This window comes from Salvia miltiorrhiza, chromosome 3, assembly GCF_028751815.1.
Source record: "Salvia miltiorrhiza cultivar Shanhuang (shh) chromosome 3, IMPLAD_Smil_shh, whole genome shotgun sequence".
Taxonomy (NCBI): domain Eukaryota; kingdom Viridiplantae; phylum Streptophyta; class Magnoliopsida; order Lamiales; family Lamiaceae; genus Salvia; species Salvia miltiorrhiza.
This window is the reverse complement of record NC_080389.1, coordinates 53,267,111-53,290,915: the sequence shown is the minus strand read 5'-3', so window position 1 is coordinate 53,290,915 and position 23,805 is coordinate 53,267,111. Positions and strand designations below refer to the sequence as shown.

At 33.5% G+C, this 23,805-nt stretch overlaps 2 protein-coding genes across 4 annotated transcripts; both read right to left on the bottom strand.

Moving 5' to 3' along the window:
- Nucleotides 1-110: 110 nt before the first annotated feature.
- LOC131014363 (pleiotropic drug resistance protein 3-like) lies at nucleotides 111-14,602 on the bottom strand. Of its 3 annotated transcripts, none has more exons than XM_057942316.1 (24): nucleotides 14,437-14,602; nucleotides 14,251-14,362; nucleotides 9,966-10,051; nucleotides 7,296-7,380; nucleotides 6,517-6,676; nucleotides 6,361-6,437; nucleotides 5,730-5,783; nucleotides 5,566-5,656; nucleotides 5,166-5,467; nucleotides 4,802-5,083; nucleotides 4,412-4,725; nucleotides 4,146-4,306; nucleotides 3,953-4,056; nucleotides 3,563-3,716; nucleotides 3,341-3,472; nucleotides 3,121-3,218; nucleotides 2,714-3,046; nucleotides 2,331-2,621; nucleotides 2,112-2,195; nucleotides 1,908-2,041; nucleotides 1,423-1,650; nucleotides 1,081-1,252; nucleotides 665-919; nucleotides 111-520 (listed from the first exon to the last, which is right to left on the bottom strand). In XM_057942316.1, exons 1-24 carry the CDS (start codon nucleotides 14,466-14,468, stop codon nucleotides 254-256), a joined length of 4,008 nt encoding a protein of 1,335 aa, XP_057798299.1. In that variant the 5' UTR covers nucleotides 14,469-14,602; the 3' UTR covers nucleotides 111-253. The 3 variants fall into 3 exon arrangements, with proteins under 3 accessions (XP_057798299.1, XP_057798300.1, XP_057798301.1); XM_057942317.1 differs by having other exon boundaries at nucleotides 3,121-3,194; XM_057942318.1 differs by lacking the exons at nucleotides 9,966-10,051; nucleotides 14,251-14,362; nucleotides 14,437-14,602 and adding an exon at nucleotides 7,447-7,520.
- Nucleotides 14,603-17,184: 2,582 nt separating this feature from the next.
- LOC131014364 (probable receptor-like protein kinase At5g18500) lies at nucleotides 17,185-21,586 on the bottom strand. The gene is made up of 8 exons (XM_057942320.1): nucleotides 20,914-21,586; nucleotides 19,802-20,481; nucleotides 19,600-19,704; nucleotides 19,269-19,391; nucleotides 18,995-19,165; nucleotides 18,777-18,906; nucleotides 18,257-18,469; nucleotides 17,185-17,636 (listed from the first exon to the last, which is right to left on the bottom strand). Exons 2-8 carry the CDS (start codon nucleotides 20,461-20,463, stop codon nucleotides 17,538-17,540), a joined length of 1,503 nt encoding a protein of 500 aa, XP_057798303.1. The 5' UTR covers nucleotides 20,464-20,481; nucleotides 20,914-21,586; the 3' UTR covers nucleotides 17,185-17,537.
- Nucleotides 21,587-23,805: the final 2,219 nt, after the last annotated feature.

The following is a 23,805-nucleotide window of genomic DNA, read 5'->3' as shown; positions in this document are numbered from 1 at the left end:
ATACATTTTAAAGCAAGCAACCCTTTTTTTTTAATTCATTACAACTATTTTTTTTTTATGTTTTTTTAAATAAATAAAACTGTTTCTATTTCAAATCAACAACAATCAAATGCAAAAAATTTAAAGTAATTTTTATTTGAATTTTTCTCGACATAAAAGAAACCGAGTCTTCCCATTGAAAAAGAAAAGTAGTTACAAATTTCCCCCTTATTTGGTAGTTAGTCTTCCCATTAAAATAAATTGATACAAATCTTCACCTTCTTTGGTAGTTTAACTTCCCTATGCAGTAAGCAAAGACAGAAGCAAAAAGAATAGGATAACAAGTTAATACCAGAATAACCAAAGGTAACATGTTATGGTGAAATCCAAAATACTTTCTGAGAAAGCCTGATACGGTCTCCGTCTCTCCAAATACTGTAACCTCCTTCTCTACGTCTCCGTATTGAGACGTAAGAATCCCGTTCAATGACCATGAAGTAGGAACCACGTAGTAGAACCATATCCACCACTTAGGAATTTGCTGTGAAATGAACAACACAATTCCATCAACATCTTTAATTTTCACAATAATACACAAATACTTTCTAATTTTGCATTCCACGTATAGAGAGCATTTTCACAGTCTTGGTATAGTATTCGAAAACAAGGAATTTGGAATCCTTACCGGACGAGGAATAAAAAAGCCAGCAAACAAGTTGAACGTCGTGTAGAAGGCCGACTGCAGAGTGGCTGCCACCGGAAAGCTTGGGGTGATTGCAATCACTAGCATCCCGAGATATGTGTAGTATAGCAGCGTACAAAATATACAGTAGAAATATATAAAGACCTTGTATGCTGACAAGTAGTATCCAATCATAGGATATGTGATGACTGTGAAAATAAGTGCTTGGACGAAGACGTATGGGATCTCAATGATGACCTACAATATCAAGGCAGCCACTTCTCTCAACTCATAGGAGTTCATCAATATATAAAATAGTTAAACAGCTAGTTTTGGATTGAAATAGAATTAGTTCTATTCAATTGAGTCATTCAACGTTGCATCTCTACTATTATAAAAGTTGCATATAAATTCCTTACCTGAGCAGCTGAATATGCCCACGAAGCATACATCCCAGCAAACCTCTCTCTGTAGAACACAGTACGTTCTGTGCTGATGTATGACAATACCGACTGGCAGTTATGTATGCCACTGAATATAATGGAGCAATATGTTGAACCAAGTAGTGTCAGTAGACTCTGTTGATCTCGTCTGTCAAAGTAGAAGGGTAAACCAGCAAATTAATGTTAGACAAACTAAAATAATAGTAATACTTTCTGCTTATGGAACAACATGTAGAAAACAAAGATTATAAGTAAGAAGTTACATGAAAGTATATGATGTGAATTTTAATTAAGTTTTTCCCATGATAATATACTTACAATTTCTGGCCTTGACCCCAGAACAGGAATCCAAATAGGAAAGCCGCATTAAGCATATAAATTATGCGTCGCAAGTTGTATGAAGGACTTCTCCAGTAAGACCAGTGCTGCTTCCAGAGGCAGGTCTTGAATTGTCCCCATCCAGTTTGAGCGTAGCGTGTAGGGAAGTGTAAATCTTTTGAGCCAGAAGGTGGCATACCAAGTCTCTTTACAAGCTCTTTGTTATCTCTATAAACCATGCAAAAATAATATGCTAGGCTCAAATTACAAACTGTACTGCAAAATTTCTTAACGATGTCCCGTTTATAAGCCAAAAACCAGACTAATTAATTTCAAGCAACTTAGAATAGTTATCAGGGTGGCATAAAACTGTGCAAACGTCACCGACTAGTAGAATATTTTGATTCAGTAAGTTTCTGTCAAACATTTCAGATGAGAACTTCATTGTAGCAAAGATAAAAATGTTGAGACTATATAGGACTTACTCATGCAAAGTAGACTTGTTGTAAATTTCGCCAAAGTCTATGCTAAGTTCATCTTCTGAAGAAGCAGAAGTCACCTCTAGCATCCATGTCGCAGGATTGCATCCATCTTTTAGTTTAGGCACTCCAGAGATACCCTATTCAAGATATAGAGAGTTATATTTAGAGAGAGAGAGAGAGCATAATGCACACATAAGAAAACTATACCTCAAAATATTCGATCACTTTAGAAGAACAACGTCCCATAGGTCCCCAATAGATCATGCACCCTCTAGCTTTCAGAAGTAATAACTGGAGGTATAAAGCATATCAAAGTATCACATTATATAACATTAATTGTATTGCTAAAAATGTCATTTCCTTGTGAAGGAAAAATGCAACAAACTATAAATTACAATCGATACGAAACACAAACATAGCGTAAACCTCGTCAAATGCTTCAAATATATCTATGCTTGGCTGGTGAATGGTGCAAACAATTGTTCTCCCAGTATCAGCTATGTTCTTGACTGCACGCATGACGATTGCCGCTGCTCTGGCATCCAGACCAGTTGTAGGCTCATCCACAAAGATGATTGAAGGGTTAGCAACAAGTTCCACAGCTATTGTCAACCGTTTGCGTTGCTCTGTTGAAAGACCATTAACACCTGGAATGCCCACCAGTGCATCTTTGATTCCATCAAGCTCAATGATTTCAAGAACTTCTTTTACAAAATCCTGCATCAATTCCAGAGAAAAGTCAAGCCAATCTAATCAGAAAATAGTGAATTATAATCAGAAAATGGTGAATTATGAGAATATGGCCATACTGATTTTGTCTTTGGGTGAATTTGAGGATCAAGACGCAGCCATGCAGAGAAAATAACTGATTCTTCCACGGTGATTTGAGGAGAATGTATGTCAGTTTGCTCACAGTACGCTGAAATCCTTGAAAATGTGCTTTGAACTTTGTGATAGCCTCCGATTTTTACTACTCCTTCCGTAGTACCACTGGTTTTTCTACCAGCAAGAACGTCAAGAAGTGTTGTTTTTCCAGCTCCACTTACACCCATGAGTGCTGTCAGGATGCCAGGTTTAAATGCACCAGTAATGTCATGAAGAAGTTGCAGTCCTTTCTGAGAAACTATGTGCTTTTTCATTGCCTGATAAAAATATTCACGGAATGAACCATCTAACCACCTTATAATACTTATTTTCATATATGGATTGTTCATACCTTAGGCGGTTCGACATAGTATTGCACATCTTGGAACACTATACTTAGTGGTTCAAAAGGTAAAACAACTCTACCTGTGATACGATAATAGATAAATCCTCCAATGGAATGAAACAAAATGAAAAAAAGAAAAGAAAGAACAAAAAATGTCACATAAGTTAATATTTCCAATCATTAATCACATATGAATTAGAAAGGAACAAAAAGAAATATTTCTAACCTCTATGAGATTTAGCACGGGAGCTTGTGGAAGAAATTCCAAATTGTTTCTGTGAATGGACTTCACCGACCAATTCTTTGCCACGTAGTTCAGAGAGTTTTTCAATTGAAATAATAGCACGAGAACCAGGAGCTGATGCAGTTCAAGATGTGCATAATCTGATTAGTAAGCCATTTTGGACTGTGATGAAGACTACAACGTAATATATCTTTTTTCTCTTACGTTTCAAGAAACTCAAGGCCAATGTGAACCCAGTATTAAAGAGTAGCACAAAGCCCAACATGGCACCGAGAGATATCCAAAAAAAATGTCCATCGAAATATAGCCCACGGTTTTCTAGTGTTTGACGTCCCATTGTTGAATTACCAGATAGTTGCTGCATGCAAGTATGTAGTAGAGGAAAGCAATATCAACCACAATTCACATTTTTAGCTACATTACTCCAATTCTTCCTTATATGGTCCAAGAATTGTTATGTTTTACTAGCATAACAAAATAATCACACAATATTTTGATAGAGATGAATCAATTCGTACCACCATGTACATAGTAGTTCAATTCATGTCTATTTAAGATAGTTTTTAATCAATGCTCGTTGAAACCTATACTCACCTTCTGCCATCTCGGAGCAAGAAATTCATTTAAAGAAAGGCCTATCTCCCCATACGATAAAGGGGAAATCCAAAATGCCCACTTTAACCAAATTGGCATGGAAGCTGCAATAGAAAATCATTACTAAATTACATGCATCCTTTATTTTTCAAGGGAAGTTACAAAAGAAATAGAATTAGTTAACAATACTCACACTTTGGGATTATGAAGCCACTTAGTAGAAACATATATAACATTACTATACTACCAACTGTTGCAGATACAACCATGGTCTGGAAGACTGCTGCCACAAAACGGCACAATGATATAGAGGTTAAGTGAACAGCAAAGAACACCATCATTTGGCGGAAGAACCTACAACACATGGACAAAATACAGTAATAATCAAGAACATATATCTTGGAAAAGAGCTATTCCAACATTGCAACTGATAATGAAATATGATGTTGCGTCATTCACCTGCTAGCCTGCGGGCTATAGCCAATTGTGTAGTAAGTAAAACATGTCCAGACTGCAGATTCTAATAACGAGAGAGGAATCTTGAGAATGGTAGCTGGAACTGCATATGCCCAGGCAGGGTAGAAATGCAAGTCTCTCTGTTTGTAGAAAACTGCAAGTCTTGCAACAGTCATGGAGAGCTCAGGAATACCATCGACAACGAGGATAATCAGAGAGTAAAATAGAGCTCCCAAGTAACTATTCGCATGGAGAAGATCGACACTCATCTGTGTCCTCAAAAATACTGTCATTGTGATAGATGCCAATATGACCAGCTGCAAGCAAACGATGTTCCCATATAAGTTTAAGAATATTTACGTGCAGGCAACCATAATTTGCTTTTGTGCATACCTGAACAGATTTGAATACGTAAATGAAGGAATTCCTTTTCATAAGAAGAAGTTCTCTTGACATGCAGGTTCTAAAAAGAGCCCATTTTTTAAGTGAATACGCACTAACGTTGAAGGAAATATTTTGACTCTTGGACTTGTAGAAAGGTGCAGATAGCTCCTCGGTAAGCTTACATCCATGGTCAGACTCCTTAAATTTCCTTGAGAACATATGAACTGAAACATAGTTGTATGTTTCCTGAGATTTGTACCAGTATTGCTCTTGATCTTTCGGAGAAATAATCTGGAATCGAGTCGAAATATGTAAATATTATCACTGTCAAAGATGAGAAACAGAGAATGCCAATATCATATGGTGCACTTGCCTCTTGAAGAAAACCGGCCACTTCTTTCCTTGCAGGACACTTGAATCCAAAACTATCGAAAAACTCAAGAACTTCATCACGAGATCCCTGATACACAATCTTTCCTTCAGCCATTAAGATGATGTCATCAAAGAGATCATAGATTTCTGGAGCTGGTTGAAGAAGTGAAACAATTATTGTAGCATCAGTGACATGAGCCAGTTGTTGAAGGTAAGAAACGATCTGGTATACTGTTGAGCTGTCTAAACCATTTGATATTTCATCCATGAAGAAAACATTTGTTGGTCCAACAAGCATCTCACCTGCATAGCATCTTGTAAATTATTTGAAGATGAAAATCCTTCTAAGGCATGATATATAAGCATAATGGTCAAATATATATATCCGCATATTAAGCTACCTAGTGTGAGTCTTTTCTTCTGACCACCAGAGATGCCTCTCTTCATGGAATCTCCAACGAGCGTGTCAGCACAAGTGTCAAGGCCAAGAATCTGGATAATACACTAACTATGAACTTAAGGCATTCTAGTATGACATCCATAGTATAGCTAGGAAGAAAAGTACTTTCAGATTGTAGTCCGTTTGAATACTTGTCTTTTGTCCTTCCACAACATTTGCCTGCACAAATAAGCCAATTCATTATTTACCATACATGAGATTTGTGTTTAATGGAATCTAATGTGCTTGTTATAGGTTCTAACTTCTGTAATATGACATTTCAGATGTATAGGATCATACATGAAACTTCATGTATAATCAAAGTTAAGACCATGCCTCAAACCATCAGATCATCTAACCAATTTGTAGAAGCAACATTGATTGATCATATATCCTATGCCCTTATCCAAGAGGAAAAGATGATAGCATGTTCGAACTCTATGGAGCCACAAATGGGGGAAATATGATAATTCATGAAAAGGAAAATGGTCTGCTTAAAAGTATTGAAATGTCAAAGATAAGTTAGATCTGTCTTTTTTTTTATCATAATTCATAATTAATGACATCAAGTATGAATTATGAATTATTTATCTCCTCTATGTCCTCGATTATTTGATTGCAATAATTTACTAACTGCGCCTATGCATGCTTATCGGAAGCACAATCAACAAGCAATGTGAAGATTCCATTGGCAACATGCAGGCTAACTCAACAGTCAAGAAAAATAAGAACAGAGAATATGAATAACTACATTTACCTTCATGAAAGCATCAACGTCAGGGTGTGGAACAATATTTTCATGTTTCTCCCTTCTGATGAGCTCCATCAAAATTTCTAAGCAAACAAGAACACCGAAGATCACTTGGAAATATACAAAGTGTCAACAAGTTTTTTCCACAGATAAATGACCAACCTGCTCTATTTCCAACGCCCTGACAACGACCTGAAAAATCTAGTGTTTCTCTAACAGTCATTTCAGGGATATGCCGATCATATTGGCCTACATACGCAGAAACTTTTGGTGCTACAAAGTCTTGGACATTATATCCATTGTATGAAATCTCCCCTGTCATCTGTTTCAGACTAACTTCAGATACGAACTATGCATCATTAAAATTATTGAACTTTCTCAATGGTGGTTTCAAGAGTAAGATATCAATCAAAACAATAAAAGACATTACTAGCAACTCAGAATCTATATTGACATCAAATGAGTGTACAACATGATACTAGCTCGATCTTTAGGCCACCTAAAACAATATTATCGAGTTTTTAAGCACATTGGCACGTTTTATTATCAATCCTTTTGGGCTTAGTTGTTAATTAATTAATGTACGAACTTTAATTTACCCATTTTGCAATTTTAAAAAGATACAATAATATCATCACATTTCAATTTGTTGCAACCCAATTTTTTCAGGTCATCGAAAAGTTGACATGTCGAGCGTAACACTAATTGGATTGGAAACACTGAGTCAGTGCAACCTCACTTTGTCGACGGCGTCATCGGCGACTCCAATGAGGCATGACATATCAATTTTCTGGTGAAAAAGTTACGTGAAATTGAAAAGTGAAAAGTGGTGATATTATTGCAATGTTTCGAACATTTGTGCATTAATTGGCAATTAATCATTTATTTTTATATGTAAAACCACGAATAAATTGGGAAAATAAGAGGGAAAATAAAGACACCTTGAGCGATGTGCTCAAGTTCCCTGAAAGAGCCTTCAAAAATGTAGTCTTCCCACAGCCTGGAGGACCAAGTAGTAGAGTCATTCTGCAAAAAATAGATAAATGAATTACTACAATTCAAAAGAATAAAAAAATCACATACTAAACTAACCTATTAACCAACTCCCCACACAATTTTCCACTCCTTCTCACGTGTTCAAATTTGCAAGAGAGATTTGTTATTTCAAGTAATCTATGCAGACTAACTACTGCATGTTACAAATTTGATGAGACATTGTTAATGTTATTTACCCAAATCAAGTGAAGGGTCGAAACTGGTAAGGTATCTATAACTTTTGACATTTAATGGTGATGAAAAAACAAATTAAAATGAAATTCATGAGAAGCCTATAGCAGAGAGTTTGTGACTATTGCCAGAAAAAAAGTGGTGAAATTTGAGTAGCAATGTTTACGTCTAACCATGAAGTTGATGAAGGAGCAAGACTTTATTTAACTTTGACTAATGTTAATTTTATCAAATTTTACTCATTTATGGTTAAATTAAACTCAAGCTTAAGCACGTCCAAACCTCACGAGCTTATATTCTGGCTTAGTCGAGTTTAAATATAAATTAATTTACTTTAAAAAGTATAATACGGTATATGGAGTATTTGTTAAATTCATTATAGTATAGGCTAGATTGAGCTAATTTTGACAACTTTAATTATATTATTATTCGATTCCATCACATTGCTGATTGCACCTTATGTCATGTCACATGTGTGTGTCTGATCAGATCATCAGAGAGAAATTGGTAGAGAAATGATAAAGTTATTATTGATTTTGAATTTTATGAATCAGAACGGAAATATTATAAGTTATCTATTTCATGAAAAAAAAAACAATTTAGAGCTTAGATGGTTGGAATTATCAATTAAAACTCGAAAAAAATTCATGAACATGTTCGGCTAAATTTCAATAATAGGTCGTTTATATAGTAATTTCAATGATATTGAAACAGTATATATAAAGATAATTGAAAATTTATTAAAGTTCGTGATTTTCTACTAAATTAATCTCATTGTATCATGCATGGTTTGAAATATTTGACGCGACACAGTTGATATATATAGAGCTTTTAAGGTAAATAATTCAATATATTATGAGAAATTAATAACTAATAAAGTTACTTCACTTTTTTAAGTAGGCAAATCTTGTTAGCAACCAAATATTTACGTGGAATGCCCGAATAAAAACAATTTATGAAAATAAAAGGCCACATATCGGACCAAAACCAACATTTTCGCTCATTTCCCCAACCTCCGGCCACTATCGCCGGTGCCGGAGCCACAATATGTTTATAAATAATTTAATAATTAGAATAAAATTATATTATAGATTTATTTTAGTTGATACATTTTTTATTTTATTTTAAGGTTAAATTTAAATTTCAGATTATTAGGGATTTATAGTGAGTGATATAAAAATTAAATTTTGATCTTACTTATTCTTTAAATTAAAATTTACTAGTATAATTTATTGTTTCTCTTGAATTGTTTTGATTTTGTAATTATAAATTATTATTGATTGATTGTTTAAATATTTGTTAAAAAAATTAAAATATTTTATTTTGAGGTGGTCTTGGGTACACTCAGGTTGACCCGCATCCTGATCCAAACCCGCATCATGACTCAAATCGTGTAAATGACACTATTCGGTTATACAAATGGCACTACCTGTAATTGACACTATTCTATTATACAAATGACACTGCATATAAATGACATTATAACATTGTAAATGGCACTGTGTATAATTGACATTATTCAGAAATATAAATGAGACTTCCTGTAATTGACACTATAAGATTGTAAATGACACTATAAGATTGCAAATGACACTATAATATACTAAATAACACTATAAGATTGAAAATGAAACTATAATATTTTAAAATGTTACAGTGTCATTTATATAATTGAATAGTGTCAATTATAAACAGTGTCACTTGTATAACTAAATAGTGTCATTTACACGATTTGGGTCAAGATGCTGGTTTGGATTAACATGCGGGTCAGGATTTAGGTACGGGTCAACCTGGATGTACGATACACTCGAGTGTACAAGAGATTTTGTGTTTTATTTTTGTAAGATGTATGCTTCAATACCTTGATGTTATTATTCAATAGCATTCAATTAAATAAAATATAAATATCTAGGCGTATAAGAAAATGAGTAGTTGTAAACAATTTCTTCTTTAGTACGAAAGTTCTTAGTAAATTTTAGAGGTTGATTTAAAACATTTGTACTCCTGTATAGATTTAATTTTAAAAAACAATTAACCAGGTATTAATTTAGCATTATCAAAAGTGTATGACATGACCGAAGAGTAATAAAAATAATTTAGAGTTGGAAGGTAAGTAATACCTACCCTTTTTATGTGTCAACTGGATAATTAACTTATAGGAGTATTACTAATTAAACTTCATTTTTGTTTGTGTTTAGGGATGGCAACGGGCTGGATTTGGACAGGATCTCATCAATATCAGATTCAGATTCATTTTAAAAATTGAGATCCAAATTCAGATCCGTCGGATTCAAAAAATTGAGATCCAGACCCTGAAAAATGGATCTGGATCCGCGGATCTGGGCAGGTCCAAAATTCATTGCCATCTCTATTTGTGTTTGTACCTTCCAGGCTTGATGACGCCACTAACATCATCAATAATGTTTATGCGGGTCTCTCTTGACTTCAAACCTACTAGCCTCGTAGCGCCCTGTACAAAATAATTGACGTTAAGTTTTTCAAATGGTTGACTGATTCAAATTAAAAAAAGTAAGAGTAGATGAAACAATATATATACATAGAGAAAGGTTCAACAGAGAATGCTAAATATTTAGATAATAGAGAATTCGTGAAACAAAAACGAACAGATCTATAATTTTGATGAACAAATCAATGTACCGTATGAACAACAATTTGCCCCGGGTTCGAATCCTGCTGGTGACGATTTTTTCTCTATTTTTACTAAATACGTCTGTTCATAAGTAATGTCTCCCTATATATATATATATATATATATATATATATAGAGAGAGAGAGAGAGAGAGAGAAAGGTTCAACAAAGAATGCTAAATATTTAAAAAATAGAGAATTCGTGAAACAAAAACGAATAGATCTGTAATTTTGATGAACAAATCAATGTACTGCATGAACAGAAATTTGCCCCGAGTTCGAATCCTGTTGGTGGCGAGTTTTTCTCTATTTTTACTAAAAACGTCTGTTCATTACTTATGTTGAACTGTTAGTAAAATGTATAGATTTGTTCATGATGAACAAAAAGATAATTCTCTATAGAACTCAACCATATATATATATATATATATATATATATATATATATATATATATATATATATATATATATATATATATAGGGAGAGGTTCAAATAAGAACCACTAAATAAAATTAGAACAGAGAACCATTTTAAACCATTCGATCATCAAGATCTACGGTGGATGCATCATCTTGGTGGATGAATGCAGATCCTGAGTTCGAATCCTGAAGGGAGCAAAAAATTTATTATTTTCGGATGCATTAAATTTAATAGCGAATGCATTAATTTATATAGTAGATGCATTGATTTTAATGGTTCTTATATTCTCACGATAAGTGTGGTTCTCACTATAACCGCACCCTATATACATTAATTTTTACAGTGGATGCATTAGATTTGATGGTTCTCACAAATAATGTAGTTCTCTCTAGAACCACACCATAGATCTTGATGATCGAATGGCTGAAAATGGTTCTCCGTTCTTCTTTTATTTAGTGGTTCTTTCTTGAACATCTCCATGTGTGTGTGTGTGTGTGTATAGGGTCGCGTTCAATGGAGAACACGAACACGTCCACATTCATCAAATTATATTGAACATATCAATCGTTTCGTTGAACGTTCATCAAAATATACTAAATTGTTGGGGGGTTTTGGGGTTCGACCCCCTATATGTTCAACATAAAAATTCGTTGAATATGGCGTGAATAAATGCTAACCGTTAGATTAGATAAGATCAACAGCTGAGATTTATTCTCTGTTATTTGAATATTTAGTGTTCTCCATTGAGCGTCCGTCTATATATATATATATATATATATATATATATATCTGTGTGTGTGTGTGTGTGTGTGTGAGCGTGCTCCAGTGAAACCCCCTATTTTGTGAGACACTGAGGATAATGAATAAGACATATATACTGATAAACAAGGGCCACAAGGCAATATATATTGATGAATAACGAAATTTAAAAAATTGATAATGAATAAGACATATAAACTGATTAACAAGACAATATATACCGATGAATAATGCAGTATAACTAATGAATAACGAAATTTAAAATATTTCGCGCCCTCCAGGATTCAAACCCTGAGAAAAAAAATTATCCCTCTAGATACAATATCAGACATAAGATTGATGAAATAAACGCACGAGATCGTGTCTCGGGTCTCACTAAAAATAGAGAATCTCATTAGAGCGCTCCCCTATATATATATATATATATATCCTTTTTATTTAATTATACTCTCTCCTCTCCGTCTCATTTATAAATTATACTGACATACTTTTCCTGAACACGAAGATTAAGAAAAAAGTATTAAGAGTGTAAAGTGGATATAAACCATTTATTTAATGCATATAGAAATCACATTCTATCTTAAAAAGTGTCATTATAAATTGAATAAATTTAAAATAAAATTATGCCATTATAAGTAGAAGTTAAAAAAAAGTGTTAAGAATATAAACTAGGTATGAACCACTTGTTAAATGCATGTGAAGTGAGTAGAAATCACATTCTATTTTAAAAAGTGTCAGTAGATAAATTAAAAATAAACTATGTCATTATAAATAAAACGGGAGGAGTATATGATAAATACTTTTTTATATAAAAACACAACACATACTAGTACAATTTTTAAGTGAAGAAAAAAATGTGATAAAGTTTGTGTTGAAATCAATAGTCCTTTTAGTATATTTATTTGTTTGACTTTGAAGGACAAAAGATTCAGATTCGTGCATACGGCATACCCAGATCACTCATGCTTTTAATGAGAATTGAATATTTTTTTTTTTTTGAAACCAATGAGAATTGAATACTAGTACTAAACTACAAGGGATTAATCCACTCTATTAATTATATAGGTAACAAGTAATGCATTAATTATAGAGTAATGCTAAACAGCCATATTGTAGCCACTTACAATTTATCTAAATAAAAAATAATTTAATTTATTTAACTTATTTTTTAAAATAAAAATAAAATTTAATTATTTTATCATATTCTCTACATTGTAATTATTTTTTGTAATTTTTTGGTAACTTTTTAATTTTTATTAAAAAATAAAATAAAAATAAAAAATGCCAAAAAAATAAAAAAAATAAGTACAATGTAGAGAATATAGTAAAATACCTAAATCCTATTATTATTTTAAAAAATAAATTAAATAAATCAAGATTTTCCTTATTATACTAGTGTGTGGGTGACCACAATGTGGCTGCATAGATTTATTGTTAATTATAACACAAGTAAATTGTATAGTTATTATTTAAATTAGGTTAATTGTTAAATCTATCTCAATGTTTAGTGGTTTTATAAATTTATCAAATCTATCTCAAGCTTTAATAATCTATATATCTATATAATATATAATATATGAAAAGATAGTGTTAACGGCTATTTTTTTCCACCAAATTTTAAAATTTTATTTTTATTTTTATATTAATTGTTGCCTATTTTTTAGCATGTATGCAATTCAGTTTTCGTTCCACTCTATTTTATTTATACTCCACTTTTTTTCTTTATTCTTTCTTTTACCTTTTCTTTGTCTTATTTATAAAAATTGTGTAACTTGACTAATGATAAAATATTCCATATGAATATTAAATCAAAAGATCATCATAAGAACTTTAATTATATATATATATATATATATATATATTATATTCAAAATAGATTTAACATAAAAATGTTATAGATGTCTGAAAACTAACTAAATTTTTTCTCCTTATCTTATTAATTTTGGATATTATATTTAATATTTTGGTTTATTTTATTCTTTATATTTCCTTTATATTTTGACTTTATTTAAGTAGCTTTATTTTCTTTTGTTTTTAAGCTTTTATTTCTTCTTCATAACAAAAATTTGACATCAATCTATATCTATATCTATGTAACATATAAAATGACATTTTTAACGGATAATTTTTAGTGTCATTAAAAAAAGTGATTTTTTGCTTGCAAAATGCCTATTTTTCTTCCACAAATCACACTCAGTGCTACATTATTTTTCTTTTTTTCTCTTTTTTTCTTCTTCTTTTTCTTTTCAAATATTTAATTTGACTAATGGTTAATATACGTATCAAATTTAATATTATGACAATAGCTTTAATTTGATATATATTATATATAAAACGAGTTTAAGATTAAAAAGCTATAACAATTAATTAGAAGTTTAATTTAAACAAAATTATTTTCTTAATTCTCCCTCAATTCTTTTTGCATTTTATCTTTTGTTATTGTTATTACAGAAAATGCTAAAAGTAATTATTTTTTATAATGCATCAAACATATTGTCTTGCTTGATTCATTACAAGTAAATGATTTAACTACTTAAATTTTGTAATTTACTACTTTTACTTGCTTAAATTTTGTGATTTACTACTTACAAGTGAACCATTCATAATAAATTAATTATGTATAATATATAATTTAAGTTTAATTATTCTATGTAACAATAACGATTTCCGAGCGATGCACTAGTTTTATAAATTAATTATATCCCAATATTTAGAACTTCGTCATATTTATCACAACAGTTTTAACTTGTATTGAATCTATCAAAATATTTTAGAGAATTGTATTTAAAAAAACAATTTGAATTCTGATTATTATATATGGGTATTAAATTAAAAGGTACCAAAGCGAGGGAATTCCAGAGAGTTGGGAGCGGCTTCCCCTTGACTAGCTCACACTCCGCCTCCACCCGCAACTGCGTATATCTCACCTCCACCGCCGCCGCCGGAAAACACCTACAAATAAAATACACAAATCCAATATGTGTATATATGTATATTAGGAGGTGATCGAGATGTGTAAAACGTACTTATCCATGTCGTGGAGATTGTGATGATGCATTGAAATTGCTACTTCTTCACCCTTCCCATCATATTTTCTTGCACTTTATATTTTATCTTAGAGAGTGGGAGGAAGTATATATTAATTCATAGGGAAGGAGAATCTTTTGGGGTAGCAATTGCATGAGGTAGATACTTAATTAGGAGTAGTATTTAAATTGTGGACTGCTTGCTTTTCAATTCTTTAATTATTTAAATTGTGGACTGTTTACATTTCAATTCTTGCTTTTTTCATTGTTTTAGTGTTTTATCTTTTTCCTTCTTTTTTTCGTCATTTTCATGTTTTTTCTAAAATGTGTTTTCCCTTTTCTGATTTTTCTCCTTCTATTTAATTTTTTCTTCTTTTTTTGCAAAATATGTTTTCTCTTTTTTACTTGTTTCAATTTCTTTATTTTTTGCAAAATGTGTTTTTTCTTTTTTTCTTTTTTACTTGTTTCAATTTCTTTTTTTTCTTTTGCAAATTGTGCTGCTCTTTCATTTGTTTATCATTTACCTTTAAATGTTTTAGTTTTGTATTGTAGAAATTATATTAATTTTTGCAATTAAAATTATTTTAATTTTATTGAAGTAATATAATACAAAAATTAAAATGTATAAATAACACTCCCTTCGTCCACAAAAGAAGAACTTCCTACTTTTCCTTTTGGAACGTCCACAAAAGATTTTTTTTTTACATATTTTTGGACTATACCCTATCACTTATAAACATTTCATTTACCCTTGGTTTGCACCTTTTCACCTCTCAATACTAATTAAAATATATTTTTACTATTTTTAATATACTCAACAACCTTTTTTTAAAAAATTCGTGTAACTCCCTCCTAGTAAATTTTTTCGTAGATGGAGAGAGTATATATTATATGTATTGTGGTAAAAGTAATAATAATAAATTAATAATAATAATGGGATCCATTAATAATTAAATATAAAATAGTGAAAAAAAATATGAATTAATTGAAAAAATAAATAATTAAACATGTAACACCACAATAATATCACAGTGGATGCTCTTACCTTTTGCTTTCAATATAAAACAAAATGAACTTAAAAAAAAAAAGAAGTTATTTGGGCGTAAATGAGTGGGCCGAAATTTACTAAATTAAAGCATTCGATTTGGCTCAATTTTGATGCCAAATCCGACCAATTTACTTTTGGAATTAAAGAAAGAAAAGAAAACCAAATCGGATCATTACATATCGGATGCACTGATCATGTCGAAGGTGACATCAAACAAATCGATAGAATATTGTTCACCAGATGTTTTGAATATTTAAACAAATATTGCACGCTTTTTCTTTAGTGGGGTTAATTAATGGATGCTTGGTGGAATGTACGTAGGAAAGCTAATTTCATGAATACACATTCTTTTAAGTTTATCAGCATTTTAATGCCCCCAAAAAAGTTTAGTATTTTAATTCATGCTTTATAAGCTTATGCCTAACGTATCGATAAAAAAATGTCGCACCGATCAACGTTTAATTTGTTAGTTAAAAAACTAAAAAAAAAAAAAAAAAAGGTCAAGAATGCTTTTTTTTTTTGTAAGAAATGTGATATAAAGGGTTAATTGTAGTCTTTATCGTATTTGAAAGACAAAAACAAAATTATACCCACTATAAAAGAAATATATAAAAAGTATTTATTTTGGGGTTGAAATAACTAAGATGCCCTTAAGAAAAAAAGAAAATACCAAACAAATCTCGTTCCCCCAAATTGCAACCACTCTTCTCTCTCTCTCTCTCTCTCTCTCTCTCTCTCTCTCCAGCGCGCCTCCACGCCTCCACCACGGCCTCCCGCCTCTGCCTCCCACCTTAGTCGCCCAGCCGCACCGCCCTCTTCTCTCTCTCTCCACCGCTTCCCCCCTTCTCCCAGATTTGTCTCCGCCGCGGCGCGCCTCGGCGTCGCCGTGCCTCACCTTGCTGCGGCGCCTCCTCCTCTGTCGACGGCGCAGGCGATAGAATCACCCAATCCATCTGCAAAATCGAGCAAAAGACACCTGTAAAATTCGAGCAAAATCGAATTGCACAATGTTGGCAGTTGCGGCGCCTCCTCCTCCGCGCCGCCGTGTCTTGCCTCGTCGTGGCGCTCTCTCTCTAGATCTGCTGCAACAACGCTTCTCCGCCTCGTTTGTTCAGTGCTCGACAATTCAATGCTCGACGGTTCAGTGCTCGACGCTCAGTTGCTCGACACTTAATGTCGAGATAGTTCAATATTGAACTATTGCTCGATGCTCGACACCTCCGCCTTGCTCGACAGTTCAGTGCTCGACATGCGATGCTCGAGGTGTCGAGCAATAGTTCAATTTAAACTATTGTTCGACACCTCAATACTAGATAGTTTATGCTCGACACTCGACACTTGAGTGTTTGATGCTTCAGTGTCGAGCAATGCACGAATAACACATAAGGGTAAAAAATATTCTAAGTGGGTATAATTTGTTATTTTGTAAATAGTGGGTATTTTTTATGTTTTATTTTTCAAAAGGGGTATATCTCATTTTGTCTCTAATATAAATCAATGAATAACCTGATTATAATGTACAAATAATCGTATTCATTTTATATCGTGAAATTTTCGCCCCTTCTGAAATTTGGGCGGAGAGAAATTTTCGCCCCTCCAAGTGTCCAGTGTGTAATTATTGAGCCTCAAACAAACAAATGGAAAGTCTAGTCTAATTCCTCAGACTGCAGTGTCTGACTCTATATTAAAAAAGAAATCAGTTCGTCAAAGAATATTGAACAATCTTATGGAGCACCCAATATCCATACAAGCCCAATTAATTTTCTAGTTCTCAATCACCATCACTTCCCACCACAAAACAAGGCCTACCTATATTATCATACAACAGCAAGAATGAAAATTACAAGAAGCAAAATCCTAAAATTAGAAGGGAAAAATTATATATATATATAAAAAAAAAATGTCTACCATACTTCTCCTACCTATGCTTCAACATCTTCAGGAAATAACATATCAGCAGACTGAAACTTTTAGTGAGATTCGCGTCGTGGTTCGTAAGATCCACAGCCGTTAATGCAATTATCTCGGCTTATGATCCATAACTCTTGCTGTCTTATCTTAGGTCTCGATTGTCGCTTTTATCTGTGTCGCAGTTCTCCCTCTGGGAATCGATCTCAAAGCTACTTGCCCGGGTCCTTCTATGCCTTCGGTCCTACAAAAGTGAAGCGTCACAACAACAATATTTCTTGAAAAAACTTACAGAATGCTACAGATCACATGGATCTGCTTTTGCTGTAACTCCAAGTTATTTTCATGGTAAACTATCACTTTTGTCCAACTGTGACAAACAGCATATTCATTTTACTCACCAAATAAGCCTCGATGGTAACATTCTGGCCATCATCAATCTACATACTTTCCTTTTTATGCCGTTAGGTTGAGGCAAGTATCTAAAGCAGCAAGTATGATTTGTGGGACTTCTGAGCTCCTCATCTCGAGTCAATTGCACTACTGTCCTAAACTTCAACCAACGGAATTTATGGGCGAAAATAAAGTTTAAAATGGGTACAGATTCTTGTACTAAACATGGCGAGCAGGGAAAATACTCCAACAAGGATTAGGTGAAGCATCTATGCTGGCTTGCTCTACTTTTGGTTAGTTTATATGGGACTAATGAAGAGCCATTAATTTTTCCTTTAGATATTATTCAGGGCAAATAGCAGCATAAAGGATCATCTAATACATCTTAAGTTGTTCTGAATGGTAACATACTAACAACATATTAACAGTAACCACACGATATTTTGTGAATGTGGGATGTGGCATACTAACCCCTCTTGGTATGGGATATTCTTCCGATTCGAGCATCCGGACAACTTGGCTCATCCTTGGTCTCTTGTCTGAATCTGGATCAACACATCTCAAAGCAGTCAAAAGAGCCCTTTTGAGGGCTCTAGTCGATGGCCTCCTGTCAATATTTGGATCCACCACTTCCTCCGACCGCCTACTTCCGACCATAATTTTCAGCCAGTCAACCAGATTAACCTGCAAGTCGTCGAGGTTACTATTAGGGGGAGTTTACTTTCATGATTGACAAGATACATGATTGAATATTTTCTGTCCTCACTATTAGGATTTCTCCAATCTGACACTTTCAGTAGGATTATGAAGCAAGCAAAATTAGCTCAAAAGATAGAAATTATCAAGGGCCTTGGGATATCCCAAAGTTGCAATCCATCTTAGTAAACAATGGATTAGCCTATACCATTTTTATCTATCTAGATAAAAGGACATCACATAAATACGCTAAATTGCTAATTGTTGACAAAAAGTTGCCTCAATAGACAAATACCTCTGCAGCAGGACGACCATAGTCCACTGGATCCCGTCCTGTAATTGCTTCCAACAGCAATACCCCAAAGCTATAAACATCACTCTTTTCATTTAAAAGGCCAGTATTTGCATATTCAGGAGCCACATATCTGAAAGTTGATGAAGAGAATAAGCAAACGAAGCAATTTCTAGCATTGATATAAATGAAAAGCCAATGAAAACCATGAGCAGACTGACCCAAAGGTGCCCATGACTCGAGTCGTAATGTGACTTTTCCCAGCACCTAGTAGCTTAGCCAAACCAAAATCAGAGACCTTAGAATTGAAGTCTTCATCAATCAGTATGTTGCTTGATTTTATATCTCTATGAACCACCTTCGGTTCAATTGCCTCATGCAGATAGGCAAGTCTACAAAGCCAAGTGTTATGTTATCAAAAATGCTGGGGAGTGAAAAGTTAAAACCACAGTGGAAGTGGATCACAGGAAACATAAACAACCCAACCAAACTCACGCTTTCGCTGTGCCAAGAAGAACCTTCATTCTAGCCTCCCAAGTAAGATATCCATGCTGACACATTGCACCATGAAGCCACTGTTCTAAATTGCCATTGTTGACGTACTCATACACCAGCAGTCTGACAGATTAACATCATAATAAATTTATGGATAGGTTTATAAGCAATATTCTGATTCAGCACAGCAAAGTCTAGCTAGATCTTTACATGGTTTAGAGATTCAAATCGATTTCAGTTTAAGCCATAGTATTAGAAGTAGAACTACAGTTAATATTGTACACTTAAACGGGCCAAGTCACAGCAAGGGGATTTTCATGAGAAGCTGTACCTATGAGTTCCTTCAATACAGTATCCCAGAAGTCGAACCAAATTCTTGTGCCGCACATGGCCAATAGCCTCTACTTCCACTCTAAATTCTTTTTCAGCTTGACCTCTGGTCGGAGAAACATTACAAGTACTAATTTTAGAACAGAGACAGGGAAATCAAACAATAAAAGATTTCATTATCATAAGAAAAATTCGAGACTCACAAGTTGTTGAGGAGCTTCTTAACAGCAACAGGAGTTCCATTGATAAGCTGTCCTTGGTAAACAATTCCATATCCACCCTCTCCAATAACATTCTCCTTCGAAAACCTGTTTGTCGCCAGCTCAAGGTCTCGCAAAGTAAACCAATGACCCCAACCCAGATGAGAAAATTCGGGCAGACCACTTAAAGGAGAAGGAGCAGTAATTGGATATGATGAAGAAGGTTTAGATCCACCAAATGTTCCTGAACTCCATTCTTCTCCTGATTGTGATCCACAATAATCTTTATCAGCGTGGTGGAACGAACCCAACTGGCTACTGTCATCTCCATTTTTCACTTTAGGCATCCCCAGATGGACCGGAACTCTATCTGATTGTCTATCATTTGACTGGTCATGAACAGTGAGAAGGACCCTGTCTTGTGGAGCAAATTCCTCAGTGGAGACTCGGACTTCTTTTATTTCCTTAGAAACAATAGGTATTTGGCTTATGGGAAACTTTTCTTGATCCCTTCTCAATTTCTTTTGTGAAGTTAAATAAAATGTCAACAGAAAGAGGATGATCACAATCAATAACCCGACTATTATTCCAATAACTTCCCAGACCTTGAGATGCAAAACGCCGGCATTTTTCAAGAGTTCGGCATTGAGATCAGAAGCCATCATTGAGGATGAAGAAACAACCTGTGGAATTAACACAAGGAACCGAAGATTTCATGCTATCATACTCTACCATTAGCAAATTTATGCTCGAAACTAACATTAAGATTGCAATGACTGCAGCTTCCTCCTCAATCGGTTAACAATTCTAGGCTCTAACAACCGACACATGACAAAATGGGATATTATAATTCTACTAATCGGAAACTTAAGAGTACCATTAGCTAAGCAGTTTTGGCAAACAACTCAATCCATTTTCAGGGCATAACAAATGTAAAAATGAATGGTAAGCTGAATGATCACATATATTCCACAGACAATTAAAAACCATAGAAAGCTGAACATGATGCAGAAATTAACATAACAGCAAAATAATTGTAAATTGAGTGAATTACGGAAAATGATAAAAGATATAGGAAAATGTCATAATATCTAAAAAAGCTGCCAGGTTCTTACCTTTCTCTGAATAGAAATAACACAAAAGTATACTCAAAGGCCAGATCTTGATAACTTCATCCCAATTCAGCTTCCACAACTGCAAACGAGTAATAGCAGATCTCCTCCCAAAAAACCTTGAAACAGCAGCTTTTAGAAATCGCCCACATTTCAAGAAGAGCCAAAAATCAAATCTTTACTCAAAACACAGCTCGAAATGGGAAATATTGATGAATCTCATTCCAATACTATACTGCATTACAAAATGTGAGTGGTTTTGAAGACCTCTACTCTCAGAAGAGCCCAGCCCAGATGACAATTGACGACAACCAAAGGGGTGTATTTACAATAAAGTAGAGAGGTACATAGAATGCTAAATTGTGCCCATAATTAATTTGCAAGCAAATGAATAGATAATTGTAGTGGTTTCAGGTAAGGAGTATAAATATGAGTGGGAATATCATAAATAAATGGTACTACATGCGAGAGAGAGAAGAGAGAGAGTTATCAGTGGTAGGTGATGGGAAAATGCCTTATTAACAATTTTAACATAGCAGTGAAATGGAAGCATGAGGAGAGATAGAAGGTATCACTCCACTCCTCTTATTTGAATTATTAAATTTTCTGCTGAAGATGACTTCATAACCAAAAAAAGAAAAAGAAAAAATGAGGCAGTTTGTTTCGGACTTTCAATTTTCATCGACCTGCACTGCAACCAAGTGTGGTCAAAACAGTGAACAAAATGAGAGAGAAATTTTTTTTAGAAAATATGTAAGTACTTAACTAAAATAGTGAAGTCATTTAATAATTGCCATTTATTTTCATCCAAAGTTTTTTACGTATATCTGCATAGTACATCAGCACAACTAAGAGTTTGGAGTATTTTTTACCTTTGTTCTGAGATTAGAAATGCAGGTTTATGTTACACATTGTATAATATTTTCATTTTCAACTTCTTTTAATAGTTTATATTAAAATGTACCCTCTTTATCCATGAATATATTTTTCTATTTTTTATTTTCTTTCGTCCATAAAATATATTCTCAATTTACTTCTAAAAATAATTTCTCTAGTTATCACTCTTACAATTCTCATATATTTATATACATTGTCGCTAATGGATCTACCACTTAAAAAATAACATAATTGATTATCATCACTTTTTCTAAGACTCATCAAATTTACAATTAACTTCTCTTAGAACACTCCCAGCAGAAATCTTAAAATTATGCTCCTATATTCCTCCCTAAAGCTTCCCTATTTAATTTTAGGATCTCGATTTTATAAATGCATACACCAGATCTCCTATTTTCTACATAAAAACAATAATTATATGTGGGCCCTACTAATTATAAGCTTAAAATAAATTTAGGGTGGGTGTAAATTTAAGAATGAATTTAGGTAGGTGTAAAAAATTTTGTGGGCTTCATCCAATTTAGGGGATCTGCTGAATGCATTTTTTTTATCTCATTTTCAATTGTTTTAGCTTAAATTTAGAGTTAGTGATGCATTTAGATGATCTGCTGGGATTGCTCTTAATACCAACGTCGTCTCCCCTTTGAAAGATGTTGCTAAGAACGTGTCTGCATGTATATATGCTGCTTTTGGAAGGATCTAATCAACATCAACTCGAGTTATGTGCTAACCAAAGTTGATTTTCCTGTTAGGAAAGAGATTATCTCTATTGCCCATCTTCAATGGTGCAGATTAGTTTATTCTACATATATATACACGGGTTAGCACATTATGTGTCACGACCGATCCTAATTAAGGATAATTAAGCCGGGAAAACCGTGACTAATGGAGGGAGATTAGAAGCGGGGTAGAAAGGGGGATAATCAAACAAGGAAGGATCGCATTTCATCATTGTTAACAAAAGGGATATTTATAATATAACGGAGATTTAGTCGTATAGACTCAAATAACTAGTAAGTTTGGATAACTCCGACTTAGCCAAAATAACATAAAACTTCTGAGTACGCAGCGGAATAAGGTTCTGATTACATGTATGAAGACATGTATCCCCAGAGTTCATTAATACATAAGGATAAGACAAAAGACTCCGGTCGTCACTTCATCACCATCGACAGCTACTCAACCTGCACATTTAGAAATATATGCAGGGCTGAGTACAAAAGTACTCAGTGGGCACGTATGCCTAAGTATAAAAATACATGCTTCAAAACTGTAAATTGTCATGCCATCATAAACAGTACAGCAAGGGAGTTTTTCGCTAAAAAGGCCCAAGCTTACTAAGTTCATTTGTGATTCTTAAAGTTCGTCTGATCAGACTAAGTTCTTTTGTAATCTATCATATCTGAAACTGTGTGCCGGAGAGGTGGCCACCTCTCACGGTCACTTGACCGGCCAACCCGCTAGATGACTCACGGTCACTGGTGTACACTAGCCCTGGCAGGATAGCTATCAACTGCTCAGGACCCGAATTCGATTGCATCATTGGCAAAGCCAAAGCAGATAGATATCATACTAAAATTTAAACATTTTATGGCAAGACAATACTTGAAATAACTTTAACTCAAATATTTTGTAACGAAATAACTTGCTCAAATGTAACATTAAACTCATTTGATAGATATATAAAACTGAAATTAACAGTTAAATCATCTCATGCATTCATTCGTATAAGAGGCCTACGACACGCAGGGGATCTCTATATACGTATAGTAAAAGTAATGCCCACCTGTATAGGCAAAGCCTGTCGTTTATCCATATTTCTGAATCGGAATAACAGTGCTAATCCTCCTGATGCTCAAAGCCTACAAGAAATCTATTCTTAATAGGTCTCCTTGAATCTAATCTTAAGTCACGGTGAAGTGCTTAATATTCTATGATTCACTTAGCCGGGTTTTCAAAATTTAATGAATAAATAATTGAAAACAGTTCTCTTGAGTT